We start from the raw sequence: 17706 nt of genomic DNA, 5'->3' as shown, positions 1-17706 counted from the left end.
TTTGACCTCCTTCACCACATGAACGTTTGGTTATAATGTTGAGCTTTCACCCTGTCATGACTGCTGTTGGCCTTCACACAGCAGCGGATAGAACCACAGTCTCACATGCAAGCTGGTTTCAGAACAATGTTAAGATTACAGACACGTGCCCCTCCCCCCTCACTTGGAGCAAATCGCACGCATGCTCAGTGCATTCCTGTTGCTAATGCTTGTGTGAATGCAAAACGGGTCACATTCCTCGCTGAGGAATCTCCTGTGTTTAGCACAGCAGGCTGACCTGCCAAGTCCCGCTTGTAAACCATCAGTCCACTTCCCACCCTCTTAATTTCCTCAAAGAGGTTTTGATTTTTTCTTTTTCTTTTTTTTTTAAATAAACCCAGTACCCTGGCAAGAAAAATCCACCCAGTTAACATGTTACTACTTGGCGTGCTGGGATTTACCACCATGATTGATCGTCTCATTTGAAGTTGCTCTCTGTCATTAAAGATAGATTATAACATTAAAGGTAGTATTAAGTCTTCATAGCTCGCTGAAATAGCAGTTTTGTAAAGGACAGCTGGAATTGCACAAGATTATGATGCTGTGGTAATTTATGAAAATTGACCTAATTGATCAACATGAGAATAATTTTGCAAACTGTCTTGTATTTTTGGGAATGTATGGATTTATTCAATCAGTGTAAGACTTTTTGGCTTTAAATTTAAATTCTATTGAAAACAGTGGCATGAGGGAGATTGTATGAATAAGACCACGCATTATCACTGCTGAGTCACACTCAGTCTCACTCTTTGACTCCACGTTGCCATTCTGTATTGTGAAATAACTTATTGTTTCAGGACTAGCTTCTCTGCATTACAAAGCCACCAGAAACCATGGTGTGAAAGGAGAGCAATAAACCTGTGAGCTGGCCACAGAGGTAGTCGGAACGACTGTGACTCATTGAAGTCTGCTACCTGGTGACTGGCTGGCTGGAACCTGAAAAGTCTGATCTTATTCTGATTAATTAACACACTTGGTACCATGTCTCTCTGGCCACAAAAGCCTTTGTTGTGGACACTGGTGTTGAACAAAGAAGATAAGTTTATATATGATTTTAATGCATGAAAGCTGAAGTCAGAGGAAGAACAGAAATGTTAGATGCTATTTAAAAGGAATCTGTATTTATTTTTTATTTTTTTATGATACTTGGGGACATTTCTGTGGATCGTTCAGTTTGTGTTAGAGCAACAATTTAAGCAGATAACTGTAAGACCGTACAGACTCAGAGTACAGGGATGTTGCTCTATTTTATCTTCTTGAGATTTCAACATTATGGAACATGCTGGATTTAGACATGTTGGCAATCTTTTGCAAAATGCAGAGTTAAGTGTCTCCGTTGGGGAATACTCACAGACTGTTGCTACAGTAATGCTAACTGCACTAATCGTTAACAAAAGATCCTAAAGGCAGATAGAAATGTTTCTTTGTCTCAGATCTGATTTTTAGCTTCCTTTTCACAACCGTTGGCAGAAAGACTAGAAACAACATTTTCAATGCTATTGAAACCTATATCAAAGGTTTTCAAGAGAAATTGAAATAAGTTCAAGTCTGTATCAACAAATCAAAGTTTTCTAAAATGTTAGTCCAGAAATCGGCTACAAAAGTCTGACTTGTGCATTCTTTTAGGGAGATACAAAACTTTCAAACTAATCTTGTTGCATTTACCGTAATTCAGGACTTAATAAAAACGCAGACTTAAAACATGAATAAAAAGTTATTTTAGCACTGACATAAAGCAAGCTCACCATCTAATTTTGTTGCTGGTTGTCTTGGTTTATTGTTTAAATGAAATCACCAACTCCACTTCCCCCTCTTCAGCCCCTGCAGCTAGTTCGCCTAAAATCACTGTGATCTAAAGCTGCATTGTTTTACATCTGAAAAGCCAATTTGTCAGAATCCTCAAGAGTTTCGAGACCAACACCCTTCTTTACTTACTCATGACCACACTCATTTGTTTTGTATCTCATGTTGCTGGCATGTCTGAACAATAAGTAGGTCACCAAATAGAGGAAGTTGAGGGAAAGGGGAATAAATTTAGGAACCTCCCCTTTCCTCCTCACTCATGCAGTTTCATATGCGTCATCTCCCCAACTCGTCCTCCTTCTCCTAACTGTAGCCATACTTTAGAGATTAGGGAAACCTCAGGATTTCTTCAGAGACAATGACGGCTCTGTTCAAGTAGCTGAAGGGATCTGCTAAAAGTGTCACACTAAACTCAACTGCGATTTATCGCCGATCTTAATGGCTTGCTGCTGGGAGGCTTACCATAAAAGTGTTACTAGATTTTAGATTGTAATATTTTAGAAAGTATCATTTAAAAATTACCTAGTGAAATGCAGCATAAGCGTTTTCAAGCGGGACACATTAAATGAGCATTCAGCAATTTACTGTTTGTAACACTGCAATGGTAAAACACGTGGGTCAGTTTAGCCACACAAAAAAAAAAGGTTTAGTTTTGAGCAGAAAGGTGAGCTGATAGGATTAACTTCTAAGTACAGTCTTGGTTCTCCTTCTGACTAAAATATGTGGGAGGCCATGACATGACCTTTTAAACCCAAATGCCACCAATGACTAGCCCAGCTTTTAAGAAAACAGCTGTCGTTAAAACAGCAACTGTGAAACTGGGACGTTTTTAGTATTTACTTTTAATGACAAATGTCACTCTGGTGACACTGTGGCAGGAAGTACAAGAAAGTAGTTTTGAGTTGAACACAGCTGTGGAAGATACAGTCATTAAACTTTACAGAGATAAAGGAAAGTCAAATTAAGGCCATTAATGAGTGACCTGACCTGTGGCTATAGAATAAAAATCAAAGATGGAGAAAAAGCTCCTGCACACTTTCATATCTTGCCGTGGCTCTAGATTTTTGTTATTTTTTTAACACGTTTAATTATCGTTCATTTTGGAGAAACTTGCTCTGCTGGGGCCCGGCATTCAGTTTCCAAAATTTGGGGGAATTCCGTCTTTTAATACAAACCAGGGCATGTTCTGCTTATGGTTTAGATTTACGAGGGTTTCTTTTTTGTTTGGTTGCTTGGAACAGAAACTTAACATTATACAGCTACTTAATGACACTGAAATTACTATACTTGTCATGACCAACACAATAGTCCAAAACAGCATAGTGTACAATTTACTTTGTTAAACTGTGTACTTTAACTTTAGACAAGAGTGGTACTCCATTGAGTAGTTTTATTTTTAACACCTTAAAATCTGTTCAATGTTGAAAATTTGTGAACTGACTTGTGCTGGCTTGTCTTTTGCTTACAATTGATCTGCAGTTACAAAGGTTTTTACACATGCATTGCAACACGTCATACTATTGATAACGGTATCCATTTATCTACCCCATCGTTAATGGATTTTTCACTTTAAACTTTACCCCAAAGTAAGTTGAGAACAAAGCTTCATCAGTCACTGAGTGTTTGCATGATCACAGGCCTCCCCCCCCCAGTCTATTTTTGGACTGTTAGATTATTTATGAAAGTCTTTGCCTAGAAGCAGTGCTTTCCCCTCCACTTTGTAGTTAACAGTGAATGTGATTTACATTGGATAAAATTGCTTTAGGTCTAAAAGATTATTATTATAATTAGACATATTGAAAACATACAAGAATAGCATAAATGCTAAAAGCCATGTTCTGGTTTTTTCCTCAGATGAAACCAAACCCTTGTAAATCTTCATACTTGTTTTCATACATCAATCAGATAATCCAGATTAACTCATGAAGAGACAATGGCAAGATTATTTACTCGACTTTCTGTCTCCACTTTCAGCAAGTTGAAGATGCAGACTTTGAAGTTTTTAGGCTGGATGTAATGGTTTGAATTGTCGTTTAAAAGAAATTAGGCTATTTACAGATTTGATCTTTGTTAAGGGGGATTTATTAGTGCAATTATTATTATGTGATCTCAGATTTGTGATCATATTCCTTTCTGTTGGTTTTGTGCACAGCCTTAGAGCTTTGAGAATGATGGGACATGCTGCTGTAGATATTTTGCATATTTGCTTTGACATGGTGAGCAGAGGAGAAGGGGGACCCATGGCCCCTCTAGATAAATAGATACATTTTCTACAAAGTAGGTCAGTTGGTCTAGTTGCCTGATGTCTCACTCACTGTTTCCTGGAGTTTCTTTGACTAGCTCATTCATTTTCCCAACTCGGCTTCCCAATTGTTCTTTGACATTAAAACTCAGACATCTCCACAGTGAAAGTTGCGTTATAAGTTTATTTATTGTATGGGAAAAGTAATGTTTTGTAACATCAAAGTCTTCTTTTCTTTAATAGTCAAACGTTCATTCTGCTCTTCCAGATGGACTGAATATGCTGGACAGCTTGGCTTAAGGCCAGGTGTCCGGGAACTTGAGGTCTTTGGCTGCTGGGTTTCTCACGGCTTGTTCAATTACAGCGGGTTTACTGCTCTCTAGTCATGCATAATCTAAATGTGGGTCATGCTAGAAATTGCTCCTGAAACTTGATAGAAGTTATTTCACGTGTTTAAAATTTTTGGAGTTATTGGGCAGAACATCAAAGACTTCTAGTACTTGTGCTTTAAGCTGTTAATTGATTTTGAATATATGTTTTACATATTTTGTCTAATCTTTTGATTTGATTTCATTTCGATTTGAACTTATCTTGTGTTTTTGATTATTTTTCATCAAATCCTCAATCTCATGATGCGCTATAGATGCATAAAGCAACTTTTTTTTTTTCAGCGCTTAGCAGCTTTTTTTTTTCTTTCCTTTTTAAAAAAATCTAAATCCATCATTGCACTTCTAATTTGGTTTGCATGAATTCAAGGGCAAACCTCAACACATTCTTTGTGTTTCACAGCCTTTGCCAGAGAAAACAGAAATGCATTCCTCTGACCACAGCTGCACACAATTACATTTTTGGTTCATGAAGACACTATATCCTGTGTCCAACTTTTTCAAAAAGAAGTTTCACAGTATTTATGAAAATTGAATTAATGGTGTTCATACGGCGAACATCACTGTGTAACTTCCTACATGTGCAGCCATGAATTGTTATGGTGCTGAGGTTATGAAATGTTAAAATGTTTCCTTTTGGTTTTGTTTGCAGGACCGTAAGCTGTCGAAGACAGAGCGGCAGCGCTTTAAGGAGGAAGCGGGGATGTTAAAGGGACTACAACATCCCAACATTGTTCGCTTTTATGACTCCTGGGAGGGACCTTCCAAAGGAAAGAAGTGCATTGTTCTTGTTACAGAACTGATGACCTCTGGTACACTCAAAACGTGAGTCTCACAACTGATGGACTTAAAAATGTGAAAGCAATAGAACTTATGTTCTTTAAAAAAAATGTTTTGCTTTAGCTCATTGTAAAAATTATATTTTGGGCCAAAGTTTCTATTTCTGTAGCACACCGAAATACAAAAAAAGTATGACTAATCCCTACTTTCTTTTAAGAACAAGTCAAAATGTACTCGACGTACATCTCTGCGGCATTATCTTCTTTTACTGAGAAGTACAAAGAAGAGTACAGCTCCCATCATTCGTTGCTCAGTGCATCTAACAGGCTTTGTAGAAATAATGATTTGTTCTCTCGCAGATATCTGAAGCGGTTCAAGGTGATGAAAATCAAAGTGCTGCGCAGCTGGTGTCGACAGATCCTCAAAGGACTCCACTTCCTTCACACTCGGGCTCCGCCAATCATCCACAGAGACCTCAAATGTGACAACATCTTCATCACAGGCCCAACGGGATCTGTTAAGATCGGAGACCTGGGACTGGCCACCCTGAAGCGCGCGTCCTTCGCCAAGAGTGTTATAGGTATGAATTCAGAATCACTTCAGCCTCCTTCTCCCTGTGGGACAGTGTCTTTCTCTGAAGTTTTGAACGCTTTGTCTTTATGAAATTGCTATTTTTTCTGACAATGTGGTTTAAAAACAGACCACAGTGTTTCAGCTGTCTCTCAAACAAACCACAGCTCAAATGGAGGCCAAATACGACGGCAGATTTGCACTTAGCTTTTCCTCCTCGCAGACTTTTGATCGATGTACAGAGCATTTCTGTTCTATGTCTGTTAAAAAAAAAAGTCTTTTTTCCAGGCATCTACTGACTGTAAGTAGCGCCTAATGTTTCTCCTACTTTTAACTATTAATATTAAATATAACAGTAGTTGTCATGCCTTCTTTCAGGCTTTAGGTATTTGTGTCTTAGACTGGTCTTTGTCCTGTGGTTTGGAAATATGTGGTCTGTTTGCCAGTTGTACATATATTGTTTAACATCTCTTTCTATGGGTTTGCCTCTACAGGTTTTGTTTTATTTCCCCCCCTAGTGTTTGTCTCTTGCTATCTATAAAATTATTGCAGGACCGCAGAAAGTTTTTGCTCCATCTTTCTGTCCAGGGAGCTCTCTCCACTTTGCCTCTGTCGGCATTTTGTCTTTTTTTTTTTTTTCCCTTCCTATTTATTTATTTTATTTTATTTTCACATTCTTGAGTATGCTTTTAAAATGTAGGCTCTAGCCTCAGCTGTGCCCCATTCTGCTGTTTGGAATGAATAGGGTACTGCTGGTCATTGAGTAAGTATCTTTTATGGGCCTGGTAAGTCTTAATAGTGTGCTGTACATGCATCAATATCAAAACCAATTACAATCAAATACCTAAATGAGTTTTTCTGTGTCAGACCTGAGACTGAAGTTAAAATAATGAGTTTAGTGAGGCTGGTGGGCAGGACACACTGTTCAGCTCTGTAAATAGCTATGGGATGTGTTCTTGTCGGCCTTCACTGTAACACTTTCCTCCTGCAGGTCAGGATGATGTGGTAGGTCAGACTTTGAGAGGTGAGTGTACTACAATGAGTAAAGTTAACACTGTTTTTTTTTTTGTGGATAAGGTTTTGACAAAAGTTACTTCCATAGCTAGTTTTATTTCTTTTACAGAGCAAATTGGCACGATCTTGAGTACCGTTAATTTCACTGCAGCTGTTGGAAGCAATTTTCTTCAATGAGAGCTAATTATTGAGCACCGTGAATATGAATTCCTGCCAAAAAGTGTGTCCTGCACACTAGCTACCTCAGTCCCACACATATATATATATATATGTCCCGTCATGTCGAGGTCTTACACAGACAAACACGTGCAATCCTCTCTACAGTCTAACTGAGCTCAGCTTCCCCCTCCTTTTTTGTTTTCTCTCTTTTTTTTTACTTTCCTTCCCCCCTTTTTTTTTATTTCTCTCCTCCAACTTTCACCTCACAGATTCTACTCCAGGAGATGCCAGCGGGCCCATCATTCTTCTCATCCTCCTCTTCCTCAACCCCGTCCGATGGGTTAGAGGAGCAGAGGAGCAATGGGTTATGAGAAGCCCACACAGTCAGTAAGGGAGTTCGAGAGTTCTGAATAGTTGTTTTGATTTAAGGTACCCCTGAGTTCATGGCGCCTGAGATGTATGAGGAGAAGTACGACGAGTCAGTGGATGTTTATGCCTTTGGAATGTGCATGTTGGAGATGGCCACCTCCGAGTACCCGTACTCAGAGTGCCAGAACGCTGCACAGATCTACCGCAGAGTTACCAGCGTAAGTCGTCTTGTCAGCACTGCACATCACGTCTCTACCATGCCTTCACCTCCTCCTCTGTGCCACGACGACTTGTGTCTCTGGAGTAATTTTTAATTCCCACCTACGCATTTTTGAATTCATATTCTGTTTCTATTGACCGGTATCTTCCAAGAGGGAAATTAGCTTCTTTTTTTTTCTCCCCCCCCCTACTAGAAAACCCCTTCCTTTTACTTCATCCTGTTTTGCTTTCTGTTTTCCGTTGATATATCTTCTTTAGGTTTACTATAATATTGAGGTGAGACGTTGAAGGTTATTAGATGGTTCACAAAGAAGCCGTGCTGTTTATCTACAAGATAAAATTAGTAATCAAATCCTTTCCTGAACGGAAGAAGCTACATCGGGGAACTGCATAGTTTTAGTGTTATTCATGCAGGTTGTGTTGGCAAACTGCTGGAACGCAATGTAAGTTATGAGTCATTCATTTTTCTCGCATAAGGAGGTTAAACCTGTTACTTTCCTTTTTTTTTCTTTTTTTTTTACTGTAATCTCTTTTTTCACGTCTCATCAGCCATCTCTGTCTGTACCCCCTCTGTTTCCACCACTTGATATTCTTTAACGTCCCCCCCCCTACTCTAAATGCCTTCTGGGTAATTTTGCTTTATTTGGATGCTAAACCTTTGGAAGCTAGATGTTTTTTTTTTTTTTTCCACTTTCTCAACCCCAATACAAAAATTCAAATAATTGGTTTTTGTGGTTTCGGAAAAAATTCCAGCGAGATGCAAAAATTTATTTAGACTTGAAAAATTCCAGCTGCAGAAAGTAGTTTTCATTTAGAGTTCTGTGTTTTCTGTAGGGGGTGAAACCGGGCAGCTTCGACAAGGTGGCCATTCCTGAGGTGAAGGAAATCATTGAGGGTTGCATACGTCAGAACAAAGATGAGAGGTCTCGAACTTTAGAAAATCCCCATATTTATGCTAGATGCCTTTCTTCTTTTTTTCTAAAGCTTTGGGGTTTTCATTTACTCACCGGTTTTTGTCCATTTAGGTACTCCATCAAAGATCTCCTAAACCATGCCTTCTTCCAAGAGGATACAGGCGTACGTGTGGAGTTGGCTGAAGAGGATGATGGGGAGATGGAGGCAATCAAGCTGTGGCTGAGAATTGAGGATATAAAGAAGCTGAAGGGGAAGTACAAAGACAACGAAGCTATAGAGTTTTCTTTTGACCTCAACAAAGATGTCCCAGAAGATGTGGCTCAGGAAATGGTAAATTGAACGCATTTTAACCCGGGCTGTCTTTGTTGCTCACTGGTTTCCATTGTGCCTCAGTGTGTAAAGGCAACATCGCAAATACTTGACTGCATTTAAAGACGATGGCATCTTGCACTGACATGTTAGGTTCTGGGTGTGGAAATGTTTCTAATTGAGAATCTGTTTTGATTCCTGACTTTAATATCTCATCTTCCTGCTGCAGGTTGAATCTGGTTATGTTTGTGAAGGAGACCATAAGACCATTGCAAAGGCCATAAAGGACAGGGTGTCTCTAATCTCTCGCAAGAGGGCACAGAGGCAGCAGGTGTGTCCCAAGCTCGTTGTGATGTTTTTCATCTACTTTAAGCACATTCTTGAATTCTTGAAGTAATCTCAGAATTAAAGAACGCTACCTAGGAAAAGTACTCACACCTCGTTAACATTACCACATTTTGTCACATTATAACCACTAACTTCAATGTATTTTGAGATTTTATCTAATACAACCAAGTCAAACCAGCACATATTGTGAAGTGAAAAGAGAAGGAAACATGGTTTTCACTTATTTCTTTTTCTTACAAATAATCTGAAATCTGATGCCTCCAAATCAAATCCAGTTCCACCAGTTGCCTTGAGATTTGACCTAATTCGCAAAGAGAGTAAACAAACAGCATCAAGAAGACTAAGCAACCTGTCAGACAGGGATAAAATAGTTTAAATGAGGATTTGGTAAGAAAACAGTAGTGCAGTCTTGGAACGTCTTACTAAGCTCTGTTCAGACAGAGTATAGAACAACAACAAACCCTCAAAGACCTCTAAGCTGAAGCCAGGCTAGGAGAGAATTAATCAAATAAATCTCCCAATAACTAGTTGTAACATACAAGGAGCTGCAGAGATTTACAGCTCAGGTGGAAAATCTGTTGATGTTTCATTAATCTGGTGAAAAGAAAAAGCCACAAGAAATCTTGTTTGCAGTCTTCCAAACGCCATGTAGGACAACCAGAGGAGTAGATTAAACTTTTTTTAATCCTTCATTCTACACACTCTGTGTAGCAGAACACTAACTGTGCACCTAAGCGTGAATACACTGACTCAACCATAAAGGGTTGTGGTGGCAGTGTGATGATTTGGGAATGCTTGTTGCCAGAACAACAAAGCTGGCCCAAATTTATGGGAGTGGAGCTACACACAGGTCAGTGCTAAAACAAAACCCGTTAATCGGTGCAAAACGAGCAGAGCTTCACCTTCCATCAGCAAAATGTTCAGTTGGAGCATCATCAATGCATGGAAGTATTACAGTACAAGAGTCCAGACCTAATCTCATTTAAGAAATCAGGGCAAGATTAAAAATTCACATCTAAAAATGGTTTACACTGAAGCTGAGCTTTCAGCTTTCAGGAATGTTTCAAAGAAAAGTAGGTTAAAATCTCTATAATTATGTGCTATTATGCATTAGTCATATGTAATCAAAATAATAAAATGCATTGAAGTGTGTGGTTTCAGTGAACGAAATGCTAACAAATGTTTTTGGTGTACTTTCATAAGGGTGTAAATGTGCAACTGGTTCTCGTTTCTATCAGCATGAAGGGAGTCTTTTTGTTTTTTAATGAATATTCACTCAGTATTTGGTGAATCTTCCTAAAGGTCAGAGAAGATCAGGAGAAGAAACGGCTTGAAGAGGAAGTGCAGAGCCACTCTTTGCCTCCACAACAGCAAGTAGGCCAGCAGTCGGGTCTGGAGGTGTCTCAGTCACAGCCGGTGCCGCAGCCTGCAGCCTATGTTGCGCCCCAGCCTACCCAGCACAGCACACAGATTAGCGGCCAGCCAGCATCGCAGCAGAGTATTCAGAGCTCGAACTACGGTACTGCTCAGTCGACAAATGTCACCGGGATGTCCCAGGGGGTTCCCCAGGCAGTATATGTTCCCCAGTCGAGTGGACAAGTCCAAGTTCCCATTCAGGGACAGAGTGTCAGTGGCATCCAGCCAGAGTCTGAAGAGTCTGAGTCGGACCAACATCTACAACAGACTGCAGGAGGTATAATTACTCAATCTGAGAGACCATAATGATCAGATTCCTAAAGGTTTGTGGTTACCAACCAGTTCACCGTTTTGTCTCTTGTCCAGCTCGGGACCTGGCGGACAGATTACCTGGTTCCTCTGCCCTTCCTGAGGCCCTGCCTCCTCAGCCTAAAGTATCCTACACTTCTCCAAATCAGCATCTTCAGCCGCAGGCGTCATGTTCTCAGATGCAAAATGAATCGATGTCAACGGTGAGAAAATACAAGAAAGATTCTCCTTCTTAAACTCTTGCTTTATCTTCAGAAGAGTTGCAGGCACTTCGTCGTTTTTGTGTCTGTAGGACCTGTTGGCAAACGCTAGTCACAAAAATTTAACAGGTTTAATAAATCTCTTTTAAAAAAGAAGGCTCCTTGTCTGAGGCATGACCAAATATACTGGTCACGATTTTATGAATGTAGATAAGAAATGAGGCATAACTTGTTTGAATATGCAACATATATATTGCTCTTTTATAAAAATAGCCAGTTGGCTGTAATCTGCATGGTATCTTTTTCCACCACAGGTGCAAGCCGGTCAGCCTGAAGTGGTTCCTAGTGCGCCCACCAACTCGTCGGCTTCAGTGACGCCTCCACAGGTATAATATCGGATATCACATCATTATGACTTTGCAGAGTAATTGTGAAATCTGAAACCGTTGTTTGTTTGTTTTTCACAGAGTTTTGCTTTGGTCAGATCTATTGTTTATAGGATAATAGCTTGGAGAAATTTTCTGGACACACCTCTCTTTGTCTGAACTCAGCCTTTCAAAGCAAAAGCTAATTTGTTTAGTGGTTGTCGATTTACAGAATCCACATTCCCTGCTTGAAGTGCTGGTTTAGGCAGCAGGATCATAACTATCCTATCCGGTTTCTCTCCCCCTCCATTGACTTGACTTTTATCTTCAGTCTGCCACTCTTACCTTGTGCTTTTGTTTGTTTGTTTTTTATAGTACGGAGTTTACTACCAACCATCGCCTCCCCCTCAGGTAGATAAAATGCACCTTTGTCCTGCTACAGCCTTTTAATACGTCCTCAGTCTAAAGAGTAACATGCTCAGGGAAACTAAAGGAACACGTTCGTACTAATCTGTAGACTCCTGTAGCTGTCTACTGTAGTAGTTGTAGCGGTACAAAGTGTTTTCTACTTCAAAATAAATAATAAAAAACCTGCAAAGAAGACACTTTGTTTTTCGCTTAGCAACCCCCTGGCCCTAGTGTCAGATAGATGAATCATAGGTGAATTGTGTAGCAATGTTATCCAACAGGTAAGTGCATGTGACTTTAAAAGAGCGCAGAGGAAATCTCTGACAGATGTACTGTAGATTAGTGAGCAACCAGGCCTTCACAAGGTGCCCTAAATACCTGTATTGCTGCATTCTCCCAGCTTGTCTTTTAATGGCGTTCCTGTCCAGATGTCTTTTTTTTTTTTTTTTTTTTTTGCTCCTGGTCTTTGATGTACATTTCCTTTAGTATGTTTTTATTCTCTCTCATCAAGCCTTGACGCCCCCTGTCTCCTGTTATGTTTCTTTCCAGCCACAGTTGGAGAGCAGCAGCACACTGGCCCAAACTCCGAGTGGAGCTCAGCAGCCGCAGGTGACCCACAAAACCTCTCCTGCTAATGCTTTACATGCCTTTTAAATCTTGCTTCAACCTGTTTTTAAAATGTATATTTTAAAAACAGTATATTTTTTTACATTGTAAATTTTTACATTGTATACATTGTATATTGTATATACAATATACAATGTATATTGTATATACATTGTATATACAATGTAAACTAACATACGTACATAATGAGTGAAATTAATGTTTTGATTTTGGTCTCAAACATCGAAAAGTTTCCTCTTGTATGCAGGGAATACAGCACACATTTGGCTACAGCACACATTTGGCTGCAGTATATACATTTTATTCAGACTTCCTACTGGTTTGCTTGACAGTGACTGCATGAGCGTTTTTCTGTCTACTTTTCTTTGGATTGTTTAAAGTTTCTATCTGTTTTCCATGAACACACAACTCTTACTGTGTTTTGTGCCATTGCTTTCTTCCACTCTTTCCCTCTGCATGCTGCTTATTCTTGCATGGCTTTTAGCCTTGGGGGAATGATCCAAGTCCTCCTATCATGTCTCCACCAATCAACGCAGAGCACCTATACTTCCTCTATCAGGCTTCATGCCTCTCTGTTTTGCAGGTACTTTTCAGAGCACTAAACTTGTGTGGGTGGTTGAATTTGCTGTCAAGCATTTCTTTCACTTCTCCTTGGCATGGCTCCTTAGACTATGTAGTCATTCCTGGGGCAAAAATACCTGCACCACGGGGCAGGTATTTCATGCATTTATAGGAATAGTTTTCGTTGTGTTGCCTTATCAGTCTATTAAATGTGTTCCTGCATGGTGTTATCTGGATTTAAACCAACACAAACCAATAAAATCTGCAGCTAGCTGTATCAGTTAGTGTTAGATTTGACCTAAAAGGCTGTGGTTTGAAATTATACTTTAAACTGATGAATGTGGAATCTGTATTTATTCTATCATTAATTGTTTTAAGAGTAATACAGTGGTGCTTAACTAATATTAAAAAAAAAGTGTGGAACCAAATGAAAGTAACCTATATGTGGAAATGGTTTCCATCTAAGCTCAGCAGAGACGAAGACGGATTCAGAGGGAAATGAAAATTGTTGCACAGCAGTAATTGGTTTCTGAAGTGGGCTGGCTATGACTGTCCACTTATTTTTCATTCTTTAACATAGCGCCATCTGGTGGATGACTTTGATAAATGTATTTCTATACTAGATTTTAAAAAATGGATCGTAATCGTTATGGAAACTGTAGAACTGAGGTGTCGTAATTATAGTGAGGAGACATCAGAGACAGAAGTGTCTTTTAAAAACCCTACAATTATGAAACTTCAGAAAATATACTTTAATCATAACGAGACGTAAAATAAAATTTTTTTATGATGAAATCTAAAATTGTAAAACGTAATTCAAGAAAATAATATTTAGTAAGTAGAATTATATTTCTATGACACTTTATTGAAGTTGAAAAACAAAAAGTGCTTTAAAATAAAACAAGAAATGACGTGTAAGGAACCAAAGAAATCACGTTGAAAAGGATCCTAATTAAAATCTTAATTTCATTTTAATGGAAGTAAATAAAACATATTCATGATTTGTCAAACCAATCAAATATCAAACAGTAAAATATGGATGAAAGTAATAATTACTGTAGTTCATCTGATGTTCTCGTTCAAAGATAATTTATTAGATTTTTTTGTTTAGAAATGCTAAGCTGTGCTGTTTTTAAGTGATCTGAAAGGTTCACTGGTAAGATTTCTGGTAATCGTTACCAGTATAATAGTTAAGATTTAGTCATGAGTTTGTTTAAATGTGTGTTTTAGGGTTCTGTGAGTCTTCCTCTCTCAGCACCAGTAGAACAACCTGCGAGTTCTTCTGCTTTAGTGCCGCCATCTGTTGACAGGTATGACGTTGTTTTTCTTCTTCTTGCATATACGCTCTAATTTATGTTTGCAAACCACAAAAACTGATGGTTTGCTTGAGAATGTTGGGTTATTCTTTTTCACTTTTTGTTTCATAAGAGCATCAACAAATGCTCAAAATATGATTGAATCCAAATGCTGTCACTTTTAATTTGCACCGTCACCAAAACACGCCACAAAATCTCCCAGTATCTGGGAGTCTGCTCATCGTCTTTCGCCTGAACTTGTCTCCTCCAGCTGCCTGTCAGACGCAGCTTCAGGTCTAAGTGACGGTAACGATGGCGGTTCTACGTCTGGGGGTCGCCACGAGGGCCGCACCATGAAGCGTCACCAGCGGCGATCTGTCCGCAGCCGCTCTCGCCATGAGAAGACCGCAAAGGCCAAGCTAAATGTTCTCAGTGTATGAAGTTATCCTGCCAGTACTGAGTTCTTTCTGCTCCCGCGTTTATTTGTCACCAATCAGTTTTACCTGAAATCTGCTGCAGATTTCTAATGTGGGAGATCGAGTCGCAGAGTGCCAACTGGAAACTCACAACAGGAAGATGGTGACCTTCAGATTTGATCTAGATGGGGATAACCCTGAGGAAATCGCCCACATAATGGTAAAGTTGATTTACTAGTAAATGCCATTTATGTTGAACCATTTACCGTTCACTGAGCATGCAGTTTTGATGATTTTGTTTTTTCCAACCTCCGTAAGGCACGTGAGATCTGACAGTCTAAATATGTCTTCTTTTCATTTAGGTTGAAAGCGAGTTCATCTTGGAGAGTGAGCGCGAGTCGTTCATCGAGCAGGTCCGGGAGGTCATAGAAATGGCCGACGAGAAGGGAGAGAGCATTAAAGATGGCTTCCCACAGGTGCGGCTTTGTTAGCCATATGAATGAAGAGATTTCACTCCTGCTTGCTAAACCTGAGGATGTTTCTGAATACATTGTCTCTATGCAGATGAGCCATCAACAAAAACCTGAGCTGACTGTTCCCATGGTACCAGGTAAACGCACAAAATCAGTATTATTAGAGTGTTTAATTTTCACACAGTTTTATCCTTTTAGGAACAAAAGTATCTGCCTGACATGAACATGTATAAAATCATGCAAAAGGCATTTAGAGGTTAGTTTAATTCTGGAGCAAAGTGATAAATATAATGTGGGTCATCGTCCACATTTTATAATTCAGTCAATTACATTTATTTTTAAAAAAAAAGGTACTTAAACTTAGTGCAGTATCTTTAAATTGTGACCTAAATTTAGTGACCACTGATTCATAAACATGTAGCACATCCACTATACAAGCAGCAGAATTGAGTCCACATGTTTTTAATCAATGTTTGATTTTTACTAAAATTATAACTGTTCTGGATTCCTTCAGACTTCTCCACTTTTTGACTTTGTCTTTGGTGTTTTTACTGACTGACTGATGGCTGAAGCTTGTTTCAGCATAATGGCTACAAAATGCTGATTTTCTGCACACTGACAAGCTGTGGATTTTGATGGACACACAGCTTTACTGACAGACTGGTGTAGTGTTTTCATTCTACCTGCATTGACCTGAAATGAGACGGGACATTGTAAAAAGCTGAAGCTGCGTGTGTGGAAACTAAAAATCTTGGCACACACTGATTTGATGCACCATGTTTTTCATTAGGCATCTCCCCCAGCACCACCACTCAGGTGGTTCATTCAACAGGACGGAGGTTCATAGTGAGCCCGGTCCCAGAGTCGCGTCTGAAAGATCAGTTCTTTGGAGCTTCGTCTGCTAATACATCCGTCGGAGACGACTTTTGCTCTGGTAAGAACGTTAGTTTTGTCCACCTTTTAATGCCAGCTTATAATTTCAGGCGTTAAGGTTCTGCTTTGTTCTGCAGCTCCTTTGGGCCTCTCGCTGTCTGCTCCGTCTGGGGTTCTTCAGAACGCGTTCAGTCAACTCAGACAGGCTCGATTGGACAGAAGCAGCACCCTCGACTCGGCTCCGACTGATAAAGAGTCGGCCCCTTCTCTGTCCTCCGATGTCTCTAACAGAACCCAGTCCCCTCCTGAAGCTGCGGCTGCTGCCACCACCGTTCCTGTCACGTCAGCGTCTTCACCTCCTCACTCAACAGGAAGAGTGTCGCCGTTACCAACACCCGTTCCATCCCAGACTGTGAACAACGACTCGAGTCCATCGCCGCAGTCTTCCCATGAGACGGCTCACCCACAGCATCCGTCATCGACCAGCATCCCGACTTCGTCCTCGACCGTTTCTCCTCCATCCACCCAGACGTCCATACCTGCGGTACCCGGGTCACAGCCAGGCAATATGGCTGCCGGCGGTCCGTCCGCCCCTGTTTCAGAGCGGCAGGCCTTTAATAGTGCTGTTACATCCATCCATTCTCAGCACCCGCCTGCCACGACGGTACCCGGCCAGAGCCAGGCCCAGCCACACCCAGCGGAGCCTGAGGGAGCCGAGGTCCAGTCTAAGACGGCCGGCAGGGATGACATCCTAACCCTCGATATGAAGCTCCGTTCGCTTTTCAAGGACCAGCTCTCCGCCTCCTCGGTGTCGGTGGATCACGGTTCAGGCACAGGGACTTCTTCTCCTCCCACCGGAACTTCCTCTCCTCCTCCTGGAGCCGCCCTGGTTCCTCCGTCGAACCTTCCCCTCGCTTCAGGCGCACAAAGCGTTCAGGGCTCGACCACACCAGGGGGGTCGGCTCAGCCCCCTCCATCAAAGCTCCGGGCTCAGGTTTGTGAATAACTCAGCTCAGAAATAAATCCACAGCTATCTTTACTGATGCAGTGATTCTTGACAAGATTCCTTTTTACCATTTTAGACTTTACCTACTGATCTTGAGCAAGCTGCTACACCTCCATCTGAACCTGTACACCCGTTTCCTGGACCAAACCAGGTGCGTTTCTCTGCAGTATCACCACTAGATACAGAAATCAAAGATTCTCCTTACCTAATCCGTCCCATTCCAGAAAATAATCTTACGCTGGTTCATTATCCGATCTGAAGTATTCTGGTAAAAAAAAAAACAAAAAAAAAAACACCTGCGTCCAGATAAAGCTTAAGTTTAATGTTTTAACCATTTGTTGCCTTTAGCAGATTATTAAAAGAATTGGCTTTGTTTAGTCAGGATTTATTTTATCTTTATAATTTGCTGTGGTAACCTGACTTCACATCTGGGTCTGTTTTTATTGTCTGTGTTGTTTTCTCTGTGTGTGAACCCGCAGTCAGTGCAGGGGAATTTAGATACTCAGATAGTGAGAGCTGCAAGTCCTGAAACCGCTCAGGGAGGCGACGACGTCCAGCCTCCGGAGGCCGGTTTCACTCTGGGACGCTTTAAAGTGAGTCTCGT

At 40.4% G+C, this 17706-nt stretch overlaps 1 protein-coding gene across 7 annotated transcripts in view; it reads left to right on the top strand.

Annotated features, from left to right (window-relative positions):
- Window positions 1-17706, top strand: part of wnk1a (WNK lysine deficient protein kinase 1a) — a 29751-nt gene that overhangs the window by 5894 nt on the left and 6151 nt on the right. For 3 of the 7 annotated variants that reach the window (XM_016668063.1, XM_016668064.1, XM_016668062.1), the window contains exons 3-23: window positions 5123-5295; window positions 5610-5830; window positions 7423-7580; window positions 8416-8504; window positions 8607-8826; window positions 9035-9136; window positions 10456-10846; window positions 10936-11081; window positions 11393-11464; window positions 11819-11854; window positions 12401-12460; window positions 12963-13061; window positions 14270-14349; window positions 14606-14768; window positions 14854-14970; window positions 15113-15226; window positions 15315-15360; window positions 16014-16157; window positions 16234-17090; window positions 17179-17253; window positions 17582-17695. In XM_016668063.1, coding sequence (XP_016523549.1) covers window positions 5123-5295; window positions 5610-5830; window positions 7423-7580; window positions 8416-8504; window positions 8607-8826; window positions 9035-9136; window positions 10456-10846; window positions 10936-11081; window positions 11393-11464; window positions 11819-11854; window positions 12401-12460; window positions 12963-13061; window positions 14270-14349; window positions 14606-14768; window positions 14854-14970; window positions 15113-15226; window positions 15315-15360; window positions 16014-16157; window positions 16234-17090; window positions 17179-17253; window positions 17582-17695 — 3477 coding nt within the window. The remainder of the gene's footprint in view (window positions 1-5122; window positions 5296-5609; window positions 5831-7422; window positions 7581-8415; window positions 8505-8606; window positions 8827-9034; window positions 9137-10455; window positions 10847-10935; window positions 11082-11392; window positions 11465-11818; window positions 11855-12400; window positions 12461-12962; window positions 13062-14269; window positions 14350-14605; window positions 14769-14853; window positions 14971-15112; window positions 15227-15314; window positions 15361-16013; window positions 16158-16233; window positions 17091-17178; window positions 17254-17581; window positions 17696-17706) is intronic. The other 4 variants (XM_016668067.1, XM_016668065.1, XM_016668066.1 and 1 more) reach the window with 4 other exon arrangements.

The sequence above is a fragment of the Poecilia formosa genome, unplaced genomic scaffold (genome assembly GCF_000485575.1).
Source record: "Poecilia formosa unplaced genomic scaffold, Poecilia_formosa-5.1.2 Scaffold13, whole genome shotgun sequence".
Classification (NCBI taxonomy): domain Eukaryota; kingdom Metazoa; phylum Chordata; class Actinopteri; order Cyprinodontiformes; family Poeciliidae; genus Poecilia; species Poecilia formosa.
This window is presented reverse-complemented; position numbering and strand designations above follow the sequence as displayed.